This window comes from Chaetura pelagica, unplaced genomic scaffold (genome assembly GCF_000747805.2).
Source record: "Chaetura pelagica isolate M959 unplaced genomic scaffold, ChaPel_1.0 scaffold79, whole genome shotgun sequence".
Classification (NCBI taxonomy): domain Eukaryota; kingdom Metazoa; phylum Chordata; class Aves; order Apodiformes; family Apodidae; genus Chaetura; species Chaetura pelagica.
Window position 1 is genome coordinate 796,746 of NW_009969339.1, and position 12,403 is coordinate 809,148.

The 12,403-nt window shown below is 43.8% G+C and overlaps 1 protein-coding gene across 3 annotated transcripts in view; it reads left to right on the forward strand.

Annotated features, from left to right (window-relative positions):
- Positions 1-12,402, forward strand: part of MYH9 (myosin, heavy chain 9, non-muscle) — a 54,571-nt gene extending 42,169 nt beyond the window's left edge. For all 3 annotated transcript variants that reach the window (XM_010005764.1, XM_010005766.1, XM_010005765.1), the window contains 17 exons: positions 374-545; positions 1,131-1,343; positions 1,797-1,941; positions 2,397-2,603; positions 3,616-3,720; positions 4,935-5,087; positions 5,431-5,679; positions 6,121-6,333; positions 6,984-7,196; positions 7,552-7,713; positions 8,414-8,542; positions 8,882-8,970; positions 9,175-9,298; positions 10,403-10,611; positions 11,029-11,137; positions 11,630-11,802; positions 11,977-12,402. In XM_010005764.1, coding sequence (XP_010004066.1) covers positions 374-545; positions 1,131-1,343; positions 1,797-1,941; positions 2,397-2,603; positions 3,616-3,720; positions 4,935-5,087; positions 5,431-5,679; positions 6,121-6,333; positions 6,984-7,196; positions 7,552-7,713; positions 8,414-8,542; positions 8,882-8,970; positions 9,175-9,298; positions 10,403-10,611; positions 11,029-11,137; positions 11,630-11,802; positions 11,977-12,094 — 2,783 coding nt within the window. In that variant the 3' untranslated portion in view covers positions 12,095-12,402. The remainder of the gene's footprint in view (positions 1-373; positions 546-1,130; positions 1,344-1,796; positions 1,942-2,396; positions 2,604-3,615; positions 3,721-4,934; positions 5,088-5,430; positions 5,680-6,120; positions 6,334-6,983; positions 7,197-7,551; positions 7,714-8,413; positions 8,543-8,881; positions 8,971-9,174; positions 9,299-10,402; positions 10,612-11,028; positions 11,138-11,629; positions 11,803-11,976) is intronic.
- Position 12,403: the final 1 nt, after the last annotated feature.

Genomic DNA, 12,403 nt, shown 5'->3' on the forward strand with positions numbered 1-12,403 from the left:
AGCAGGAATCAGCCTGTTTAGTTTCAGTAAAGGGAGAGCAGACCTTGTGTTCAGCATCAGTTCATGAGCACTTATGCCTGTGTGGTGTGGGTGTTGGGAGAGACCGGTATTGTTCTGGCATTGTTCATTACTGTGAAAGGGAGAAGGAGGATTGGCTGTAAGAGGAGGGAAAGGGAAATTACCCAGATAGGATTTGATGCCAAAATATGGGGGCAGTTGCACGGATAGGTTCTGACAGAATAATGAACTCCGGCTTCTGTTGTATTATTTTAGGAAAGAAACTATTGCTTAAATAGTTTTATTTTCTCTGCTCGTTTGATGCTTTTTGAGTATGTGTTGTCTGAGTAACCTTATGTGTCCCCATCTCCATCAGAACGTCTGCGACGTGAAGAAAAGCAGAGGCAAGAATTGGAAAAGACCCGTCGAAAGCTTGAAGGAGACTCCACTGATCTGCATGACCAGATTGCTGAGCTGCAGGCTCAGATTGCAGAACTCAAAATGCAGCTGGCCAAGAAGGAAGAGGAGCTGCAGGCAGCCTTAGCTAGGTAAGAACCTAACCTGCAGGGTTCAAGGGCCATCAGGTTGGGAAATACTTCTTGTTTTCTGTCACTTCGGAACAGGAACTAAATGGAAACTGGCTGTTGTATTTCAGCCTGGGGACTGTTAAGTTCCATGTCCTCAGCATCAGAGTTCTTTAGCTGCTGCTCGCTGCCACAGTCTCTATACTGAGCTAGACTATGAATGTAATGTGCACTGCACAGGTTTCATAGGAACTGTAAGATTTTAGAGGGGGTTAAAAAGTAGTGCCAACACACTGTTTCTCTGGTAGTTTCTATAGTCATCTATTCAGTAAAGTGTCCTGCTTCCAATGTAAAATGGTGCTTTCTCTTCTGCTTTTCTTCTGTTGTCAGTCTCTCTCTGTCCCCTTCTTTAAGGTAAGTAAGTGTGCTCTCAAGTGTTGGAAAATAGAACTTTAGAATCTGTAGATGATACATTGATCAAAATATGAATGTAATATTGTAGAGTCAACCAATACCAGCTTTCTTCTTCGTTATTCTTGGTAGGACATATGGTTTTAATTTGCATATGGTTTAAATTTGGTTCTGACCAGAACACTATGTTGAACATAGGGTGGAAGAAGAGGCAGCTCAAAAGAACATGGCCCTGAAAAAGATCAGAGAACTTGAATCCCAGATCACTGAACTGCAGGAAGACCTGGAGTCAGAGAGAGCATTCAGGAACAAAGCTGAAAAACAGAAGCGGGATCTGGGAGAAGAGCTGGAAGCATTGAAAACAGAGCTAGAAGACACGCTAGATTCTACAGCTGCTCAGCAAGAGCTCAGGTAACTCCAAATGTAGTTGTGTTGTCTTAACTTGGTTTTGGGTTTGACTTTTCAAATAAATGCTCCTGCATCCTGTCTCTTGCTAAAATGTCTGTGCCTTTATCAAAGTAGGCTGGTTAGCAGCCTCAGTGACTCCATAAGGAGGTAATGAGCCAACTGTGGCCAAGACCACATTAATTCACCTGACGTAAGGAGTTTGCTCCCTAACCATAGTGTTAGTGAGACCCTTGACACATTCATACTTCTAGCCTTTTACTTCTTAGGCTGAAAGTAATGCTGCCAGCTTGTGCTTAAGAAGGATGTAATGCTAAGTTCTAACTTTGAAAAGCATCTTTATAGCTTGTGGGGCTAAACAGACCCTGACATTTTATTGCATTAGAGATGCTGTTGGTGAATATACAAATCTGTTTGATTCTCTTCTTGGCATCTAAATGGAATTTGTGAATTTTGCAGGTCAAAGAGAGAACAAGAAGTAACGGTTTTGAAGAAGACCCTTGAAGATGAGGCAAAGACTCATGAGGCTCAAATCCAAGAGATGAGGCAGAAACATTCACAAGCTATTGAAGAGCTGGCAGAGCAGTTAGAGCAAACCAAACGGGTATGTGGAGCAGAAAACACAAGGCCAAAGCAAGTCAACCGCCCTGAAATGATAGCTGCTCTGTGATCATGTCTTGAAGCTGCAGAAGTACATGAAGTGTTCATGATACTAGACTTCTGATGCTTTCCACTATGAAGCATATATTAAGTTGTTTTAAATAGTTGCATTTGGTTTTTTTCTTGCCCTTCAGGCATGTTGCACTGCCTAGCCAAGACATGCTTTTCACTGTTAGCACTTGTTGAGTTGTACAACCTTTAATTTGGAACTCTGATGGTGCAAGACTATTGCCTGTATTGTTGTCTTCTCTGATTGTTAGATTGTCTCCTGCTTATCACTGGCAAGTTATTAAAATAGTTTTCTCTGAGTAAGCAGTCTACAACTTAGCTGCTAAACATGCAATGTTAGTTTGCTTGATGGAAAAATGTGTTGGTGTTTTTTTTTGTTTCCTTGGTCAGGTGAAAGCAAATCTTGAAAAAGCAAAACAAGCTCTGGAAAGTGAGAAGGCTGAACTGTCCAATGAGGTGAAAGCCCTTCTGCAGGGCAAAGGGGATGCTGAGCACAAGCGGAAGAAAGTAGATTCTCAGCTCCAAGAACTGCAGGTGAAATTTACAGAAGGTGAAAGAGTAAAGACTGAACTGGCTGAGAGGGTCAACAAGTTGCAGGTGAGTGGCACCGGTTTCCCTTGGCTTCTGATTCAGCTTGGGGCTACAGAGAAAAGGTTGTAGGATGGTACCTCCCCATAGCTAGTCCAAAATATCTTCCTCCTCCTGAGGATAAAGTTCCAGTTTGCTTCCCAAGGACTATGCAAACTCCTTAACCTCCTTGCCAGGAGCAGGACATTTGGATTGATGTTGCTTGTGAGTGGCCCTGAGAAGGTGAAGTAACCAGTTGCCACTTGAGTTTTGTAAGCCTCAAAGTGTCAGCATGTCTGCTCCCCTGGAGCAATTTGTGCAGTACAGTTCTGTAAACATTCAGCTCCTAGAGTGGCACAAACAGACTGATGATTGTGTAACTAATTTGGAGGACAGTGTCTTGAAGCTTTGTAATGTGGTTGATGGGGATGAAGGGTGGCTCAAGGGTAATGTGGAAATTCAGGATTTTCTCCTCCTTTCTTCAAGGGAACAACAGATGCCTTTGATTCACACAGAGCATTGTTTTCTGCCTTCTCCTCCATGGAGAGTTGTCATTAGAAGCTGAACATTGCCATTGTGTGCACTATCTTTTGGAGTGTGAAAATACAATTTTGAGACTCTAGATACAGTCCTGAAGCAGACAGTATAAAATAGAAGAGAGTTAGTTTAATACAAGCTTTTAAAATTCCTGCCAGGCTGTCCAAAATCTCATGTAGGACTAAAAAAATCCCCACAAAACAAAACAAAGAAACCAACACCACCAACAAAAAACCAAAATCCAATCAAAACTCAAAAACCAGAAGGCAGTCTCAGAGACTGCTAGATCAGATCACAGAGGCAATCTCAAGTGAAAATCTCTTTGACTTGTATTTCATCCCTGGGACTTGGGAAATGATGCATTAATTTCCCTAAGATATTATACACGTGCTTTACTGTTGAGAGGCGCCTCAGTTTCCACTTTTGGATCTCATCGCTGTTCACCTGTTTCTGGCTTTGTTCTTGCCAAGACATTTAATAACTGATACACTGGTCTCTTCTTCAGGTCGAGTTGGACAATGTCACAGGTCTTTTGAACCAGTCTGACAGTAAATCTATCAAATTAGCAAAGGACTTCTCTGCTCTGGAATCACAGCTTCAGGATACACAGGTAAGAACTTTGGAACCAAGTCATCTGTGTGTGGTGCAGCCAGTGTCTGTTACAAATTCTTAAAGTGATAAATCAGTCTGTGAACCCCTTTAAAAACTGGATATTCAAAGGATTGGGTCTGGCTGTTTTTTGTGAAGGGGTTATATTGCATAGTATTGTGAGCATTTCTACAGAAACGAGCTGTGTATCTTTCTTCTGCTTCCTTAGTATGTGAAACATATGGAACTTTCCCTGTCTTACATTTATAAATCCTTCTCTGTCACCTTTCTGTTTGAGAGGTCCTTGATGCTAGAACTGCACTGGAATGCTAGGTTCTTGCTTGAGATCTTCGTGGTCAGTATTTGATAGGGATTTTGTGGAAGGGATTTTTGGTAGATTTGTCAAGTTAAGCATAAAAATTTATTTCCCAGTGGATGTTGTGGAAGTGATTAAAATAATTTGGTATTTTTTCAGGGGAAAAAAATTATGCATAGTCTTATACTTTGGGATAAAACAACAATGTACAGTGAGTAAAATACGACTCTTTTGGTACAGCATGGAGTACCAAGTGGGAGGCTGGAAGGGGAATGGAAAGGAATGCCAAACCTCAGATACTAATTAACCTTGAATGGTCATTAATGTTCTGTCTGCTTGTTACTCTTTTTAAAAAACAAACTCAAAAATAGTACCCAATAGAAGAAAATATGCTCTAGTTTGAAGACTGATCTTACTAGTGTCTACAGATCCTTCAGCTCAAGCACTGGCAGCATAGTCAATAAATGTTGCTGGTAAATGACCAGTTTCTTACAGTTCTGCTGAGACCAATTTTGTTTGTAACCATGCTAAATCACTTCAGCCTGTTGTCTCTTTCTTTGATACTTGAATATGAGGAAGTCATGTAGCAGAGTAGAGTCACACTGTTGTTGGGAAAGGTTTTAATGTTTTGTGGGCTACTCACAGGACTCCAGAAAGGACTGTGGATGGCTTGTGTAGTGTAGTAGTATGTTTCAATCATTAGAGTGTATGAGAGAATAGAGCCCTTCTGAATATTCTGTTTCTATACTGACTCACTGGAAGACAATTATTTAAATTCTGTCTTCAGTTGTCTTATCTGTGAAATAAGTTGCATACTTAAACTCAACTTCAGAAGTACTCATTCTGGAGAGTGGATGAAGATTGTGAGCCTTTAAAGCCAAGGAGCAGTGCTGAATTCCACTGGGGTGTTTGCTTTATAGGAGCTGCTGCAGGAGGAGACTCGCCTAAAACTGAGCCTCAGCACTAAGCTGAAGCAAATGGAGGATGAGAAGAACAGTTTGAAAGAGCAACTGGAAGAAGAGGAGGAGACAAAGAGAAACCTGGAGAAACAGATCTCTGTTCTTCAGCAACAGGTACAGTCTGCATCCCATAAACCAATGACTTTTGAGAGGAAGCATTAAGTGCAGGTCTTTTCTGAAGGAAGTAAAATCTCAATGCAGAATTGGCTTTTAGTAACAGAACCTTTCCTGGGAAAAGGTGATCCTGCTGATTTGGGCAAGAGAAGAAATGAAGAGGTCTCTGATAATGTGAATTGCTTGTAGATTTCTGTCCAGAATTCAGTCATCTAGTGTTATCTGAGGGTGGAGTAATACCTTCAGAAATGAGCAGACTTGTTTCCTCACCTTCTGGCACCAGTAAACTACATATAGTGTTATCTGTGGAGTGACTTCATGTGCTAGCTTTTCTGTCTTTCAGGCAATAGATGCCAAGAAGAAGATGGATGATGGTCTGGGCTGCCTTGAGTCAGCAGAGGAAGCCAGGAAGAAGCTGCAGAAGGACTTGGAGGGTTTGAGCCAGCGTTATGAAGAGAAGACAGCTGCCTATGACAAGCTGGAAAAAACAAAGACCCGCCTGCAGCAAGAGCTGGATGACCTAGCTGTGGACCTGGATCATCAGCGGCAGATTGTTTCCAACCTAGAGAAGAAGCAGAAGAAGTTTGATCAGGTATGACTTCAGTCATTGAACATTCAGTGGGTTCGTCTTGTTGCCAGGTCTGCCTTAAGAATATCTAAGCCATGTTGCATGGGGAATGCATATTTCTGAACTAAGACATAGCATGTAGAGTGGGGAAATAAGCTTTCAAAGAAGTGAAGTAATTCTGTTTCATGCATAAGAAAATCAAATTCAAAGCACTGATTGCAGATCATCTTTGAGAGAAGGTTGGAAATAATAGGCTTGAGGCCTAGGGAATCAGAAGTTTGTTAATTTGGGGTCAGCACAATTATTAAAGGTGGGATGGCATGCTTCATTCTTGGAAGCTGCCTTTTCTTTGTTCTGCCACGTATAGAAGGAATCCTGTTAAGAGACGCTAACGAAGAGCTGCATGTTTACTTTGTTAGAAAATTATCAGTAATTTCTCAGATGACTGATGCTGTGCTCTTGTAGCTACTGGCAGAGGAGAAGAACATTTCTGCCAAGTATGCAGAAGAACGGGACCGTGCTGAGGCAGAAGCTCGTGAGAAGGAGACTAAGGCCCTCTCCCTGGCCAGAGCCTTGGAAGAAGCAATAGAACAGAAAGCTGAGCTGGAACGTATCAATAAGCAGTTCCGCACAGAGATGGAAGACCTGATGAGTTCCAAGGATGATGTTGGGAAAAGTGTAAGTAAGAAGTTAAAATATCTGTGCAGGAAATGGCACGTGGGTGATGGTGTTAGTGTAATTGCAAAAAGCTCGTGCTTGAGTGAACATAGAGGAATGTGGTAGAGAATACTGGACACATTGTGGGTTTGTGAATGTTGTGTTTGTATTGCTTTAGTAAGTGAGAAAGATGTGTTGGAAGAGCCTGGAAATGACACACGTGAAGTAGTGGTAAACGGAAAATTAACTGGTATTGTTGTGGCACAGATGAAGGAATGATGTGGACCTGATAAGTAAAATACAGGATTTAGCCATGTGATGGAAGACAGTATTTCAAGACAAAAAAATATTACTATAAGCAAGAAGGAAAAGAAAAACCTTGGAGGCTAAAAAGGCTTTTCTTGAATTCTGTCTTAACCAGACGTGTCCAGCTCTGATAAGTCTGCAGTAGGTCAGAACTGTGTTAAAAAATGCTTTTACTTTTCTCTAGAAACCAACTGATAATCATAATTCACACTGGCAGCTTGCAGGTATGCGAGCAGCTGGCTTTGAGGGCTGTCTCTGCCCTAATACAAGGGACAGATCCAGTGTTGTTAGACTTTTTTGCACGTAGGATAGTTGAAATTGCCTGGACTCTTTGAGGAAACCTCACGTGTGGTACTATGCTGTAGGTCCATGAGCTGGAGAAGGCTAAGCGGGCCCTGGAGCAGCAGGTGGAGGAGATGAAGACACAGCTGGAAGAGCTGGAGGATGAACTGCAGGCCACAGAGGATGCCAAGCTGCGGCTAGAAGTGAACCAACAGGCCATGAAGGCACAGTTTGACCGGGACCTCCAGGGACGTGATGAACAGAATGAAGAGAAGAAGAAACAGCTGATTAGACAAGTAAGAATTGTTCTGTAAATCCTGACAGTGTTCCATACGCAAAGGCACTTGTGTTCAAAGATGGTGAGACAAACAGTGCCAATCCACACGTTCTTGTTAATGGTAACCCTCCAGACAGCACTGCAGGGCTGTGAGAGGATTCCCCATGTATGCACAATTGTTCAAACAGCTTTTGTCTATCAGAGGAACCCGTGTAGCTTTATTAGTGAGGAATACTAGCCCCATCCCCCTGCCAGGAAGAATGAAAACAAGTCACATGCTTGCACTTAGGTACAGTTTAAAATGGTGATGTGAAAAGTAGATGCTTGGGAGATCAAGGAGCTGAAATGCTGATGACTCTTGTTTCTCTGCACAGGTGCGGGAGATGGAGGTGGAATTGGAAGACGAACGAAAACAGCGCTCCGTGGCTGTGGCTGCCAGGAAGAAGCTAGAGATGGACCTGAAGGATTTGGAAAGCCACATAGACACTGCTAACAAGAATCGCGAAGAAGCCATCAAGCAGCTCCGCAAACTGCAGGTAAGAAGCTGCAACTGTTTCAGCTGTCAGTGCAGAGAGCATTTACCCAGGGAAATGGGGTACAAAATTTCACCTCGTGAGAACCACGTGTCAGCATCACAAGAGCAGCAGAGTCTTGTAGCAATTTTACCACAAAAAAGTTACTGGCATTTCAAACATCCTTCTAACCCTGATCTGCCTATTTAACTCCCTAGGAAATAAGCTGTAGGTAAAGTCCACTGTAGTGCTTGCCTCATGTCAGTGGTTTTTGGAAAGGATTATAGACCTGCAAGCTAAAGGGACCTAAATCTCATATAGGCCTTCTCCTGCCCCAAGACAGTTCTGTTATGCTTTTGTAATTCCTACAGGCATTTGTCTGACCTGTTCTTAGGAAAAACTGCAAATTCTCCCTGGACTTTACCTTCCATGGCTTCACTTGAAAGCTTCCTGTACCCTCCCTTTCCTCCTCCCTACATCTGGCAAGATTTTCATTTTTTTCTGCAATTTAAGCAGTCCTGTTTGCTTCTATTGCTACTTCTCCTCATAACTTGTGAAATGGGAAAAACATAATTCCTTTTGTTTTTACAGCAGCCTTTTTGGTAGCTGATGGTTAATGTATCCGTGCTTCTGTTTTTCCTCTGCATTTCATTTTAAGACAGACAAACCAAATTTATTAATGTGGATGCTCTGGAATTCATCCTTTTTTGTTCTCCCTTTTCAGGCACAGATGAAGGATTACATGCGGGAACTGGATGACACACGTACTTCCAGAGAAGAGATCTTGGCACAGGCCAAAGAAAATGAGAAGAGGTTGAAGAGCATGGAGGCAGAGATGATCCAGTTGCAGGAGGTAATGGAATATGCATCCAAGTCAAGGGTTTGCTCGTTTTCTTTGGCCAAGAACTGAATGTAGCAGTCTGAGCTTGAGTGGTGTTTTTCTTTCTTCTGTGCTTTTTGCTCAAATACGGGTTCCACTTCAAACAACAGAATTTGGCCATTTCTTGACAGCTGTGATAGGAGTGTCCAAAACAAAGGAAGCTGTGGGCTGGGTGGGGAACAGACCCTGTCTTATACTTAAGGCTGGATCTAGCTAAAGACCATACCTTCCATTACCAGCAACTCCTTTTTCTTATGCTGTGTTAATTGGTAGCTTCCCATTGGATCACTGACCGTCTCGTTTTTATTCCAGGAACTTGCAGCTGCTGAACGTGCCAAGCGCCAGGCCCAGCAAGAACGGGATGAGCTGGCTGATGAGATTGCCAACAATAGTGGTAAAGGGTGAGTAATGTTCCCTGATTGAGGGTGGAGGAGCTGGTTTGAGAAAATACTTTGCAGGCTGTTGTTTTGATGTAGAGCCCAGCATGTGCTGCATCCCCTCCGCTCTTGAAAGCTGAGCTTATTTTGTAAAATTTGAAGCAGTGGATTTTCCACAAGGCATTAATGTCACCACCACCATGGCTTTAATGATTCTGTCTCCTACAGAGCACTGGCCATGGAGGAAAAGAGACGCCTGGAGGCCCGGATAGCTCAGCTGGAGGAGGAGTTAGAAGAGGAACAGGGCAACACAGAGATAATCAATGACCGGCTCAAGAAGGCAAATCTTCAGGTACCTGTTCAGGCTTTGTGTGCCAGTAGGGGTGGTTCTCTAGTCTGTGTAAATTGCCATGCTGCACTCTGAGTAATGCCAGCTGCTGCTTTGTGCACAGTACAGGACCCTCAGAGGTCCTTAGATGTGAGCAAGATGAAACACCTGAATACCACAATACAGAAAATAGGGTGGGTGGTCAGAGCTGATGTTAACTCACTACTTCTGATCATTTAAATAATGGAGTAGCTGGAACAATCTCCAAAGTTTATTAAAAAAAATTTAGAACCCCTGACAAACAAACCCAAAAAATCTCAGTCCCTTTTTTCTGTATTAAGGGATTATAAGAAAGATGGTCTGGAGCATGCTGCTTCAACTTGGCATACTGAACCATGCCACAATGTGTTTGGAAAATTACTTTTCTGCCAGTTCCATGCTCTTCAAATGGACTAACCATATGGAATTTGTTAGGCTGCTATAGAAACTATGATCTTAATCTGCCTGTTCTCTGTTTTATCTGCCCAGCTTTGATAATCAAGCATGTTGTTTCCTTAGCACTCCAAAACCAAGGAGCTAGGCTGATGGTTTTCCAAATGGCTTGTTCACTCTGGTGGATGAGAACATTGTTCTTTACTTGATTGACTGTCAGCCAGAGGCCTGGCTTGGAAGTGAACTGAGTTCTTGCCCTTTCATCTGTGAAAGTCAGTATTTTTAAGCTGCTGCTCTGTAGTGGAAGTAGACAGACAGCAAATAAATGATAAATTAGTAAAGCACACGTTTTGGATCCACTTGCCTCAGGATTTTTGTAATTCACTAAGACTCATAATTACTTTAAGTGTCAAACCGTGCCCTTCACCCCAGACAGCACCGTATGTGATTGGCAAAGTTAGCCCTAAGAGGAGGTTGATAAACCTGTTATTCAAGGAATTACTTTGAAAATCTGGGCAAACTAAGATAGTTTGAGAAGTGCCCTGCCTGCAGACAGCTCCCTCTGCATCAGAATTATTCCAAGTATTCAGCTCACCCTGAGGGTCCTTCTTCTTTGTGTGTCAGCATGTGTCTGAGAAATAAATCAGCGTTTCAGGCTGGAGCACTCGATATGCTGAGTACTCCTTCTCTCCACAGATTGATCAGATGAACGCCGACCTGAATGCTGAGCGTAGCAACGCACAGAAAAATGAGAACGCTCGCCAGCAGATGGAGCGCCAGAACAAGGAGCTTAAGCTCAAACTGCAAGAGATGGAGAGTGCAGTGAAGTCGAAGTACAAGGCTACGATCACAGCCTTGGAAGCAAAGATAGTGCAGCTGGAAGAGCAGTTGGACATGGAGACAAAGTACGTCCCAGTAGAAACTCTGTTTGTACCCAATCTGGCTTTTAATCTCTTTTGAACAAACTGATTTGTCTGAGTGAGGGCTTCATCCCAGGTACACTGGGTAGTACAGATGCAAGATCTTGGCCAACTGTCCTTGTTTTTCACAGTGGAGACTTCTAGCTTCTTATAGACTCAACCACTCCTAAAACTGCAGCGATGATACACTTGCTGTCCTTCTGTAGCTTCAGGAAGGGTCATATTGGCATGACATCGATGCCTTTTGGTCATTTCTGGGAAACATTGCTTCCTGTTCCCTTCTTTTTCTAAGTTAGAAGACCTGTTGGTATCTTCCTTGTTTCTGACTTGCCCAAGTCAGGTGATCTGTTGGGGACAACAGGAGCTGGGTTTTTTTCTGAGCATCCCTGTATTTCTGGGTAGGGAACGCCAGGCTGCCAGCAAGCAGGTGCGCCGCGCCGAGAAGAAGCTGAAAGATATCTTGCTGCAGGTGGATGATGAGAGGCGTAATGCTGAGCAATTCAAAGATCAGGTGTGTATAGTTACCTGCAGCATTGGTGAGTCTTCTGGTGGGAGGATTTCCCTTCTGTGACCAAAGCGTCATCTGCATGAAAGAAGGCTCTAGCATAATGAGAGTGGTGAGACACTGGAACAGGTTGCCCTGGGAAGCTGTGGATGCCCCATCCCTGGAAGTGTTCAAGGCCAGGCTGGGTTAGGCTTGGAGCAACCTGGTCTGGTGGGAGGTGTCCCTGCCCATGCAGGGGGGTTGGAACTAGATGATCTTTAAGATCTCTTCCAACCTAAACCATTCTGTGATTAATCTTCCTATAGGTTTCTCTTCTTTTCCTTCACTGTGATAATTACAAGATGACACAGCTGGAAATAATGCTTTTAATGAAAAGCTTGGAGCTGTCAAGTTCAAGGCTCCCTTTGGAAAGGGAAGAGGGAGCTTTGGAAACTCTGCTTTTTGCTGCTCGATCTCCTGTGCTGTGACTCTGGGATAATGCAGATCTCTCTTTCCCAGGCGGACAAGGCAAACATGCGCCTGAAGCAGCTGAAACGCCAGCTGGAGGAAGCAGAGGAGGATGCCCAGCGAGCCAACGCGCACCGCAGGAAGCTCCAGCGGGAGCTGGAGGATGCCACTGAAACAGCTGATGCAATGAATAGAGAAGTCAGCTCCCTGAAGAGCAAGCTCAGGTGAGGAGAAGCATTTTGGGCAGTAGCTTGGTAGCCAGTCCACAGTAGTCTTGCTGTACCTGCCCACAGCAAATAGCATGGCTGGATACTTGCGTGCCTCTCTCCAAAGCCTGTCCTGTCAGGTGGAGGTCAGTGAAGCCTTGTGTTACTGATGTCCTGTCTGTCCTTCCCTAGGCGCGGGGACCTGCCGTTTGTCGTGACACGTCGAATTGTCAGGAAGGGTACAGGAGAGTGCTCTGATGAGGAAGTGGACGGCAAGGCAGATGCTGGTGAAGCCAAAGCTACTGAATAAGTCCTCCCATTTGACCCAGGTTACACGTGATGGAGTGACCCATCCACCCTCCCCACTTCCATTGGACTTCCAGCAAACCCTCTCCTCCTGAACTGGCCAGGGATCTGCAGAGCAAGCCCAGCTCTGTGTATCTGGAGCCATGGGGCATCTGTGTTCCTCGTTTCCTCTTTCCAGTTTCCTAATCCTCTTTGTATTTAATGCCAAAGAGTCAGGGCTCTGAAATCTGACCAGCAGTTTGGCCACTACAAAGGCCTGTAGAACTGTCTGTGCCATGTCTGCTGGTGAATCCTTACACAGTTTGGAAGGAGG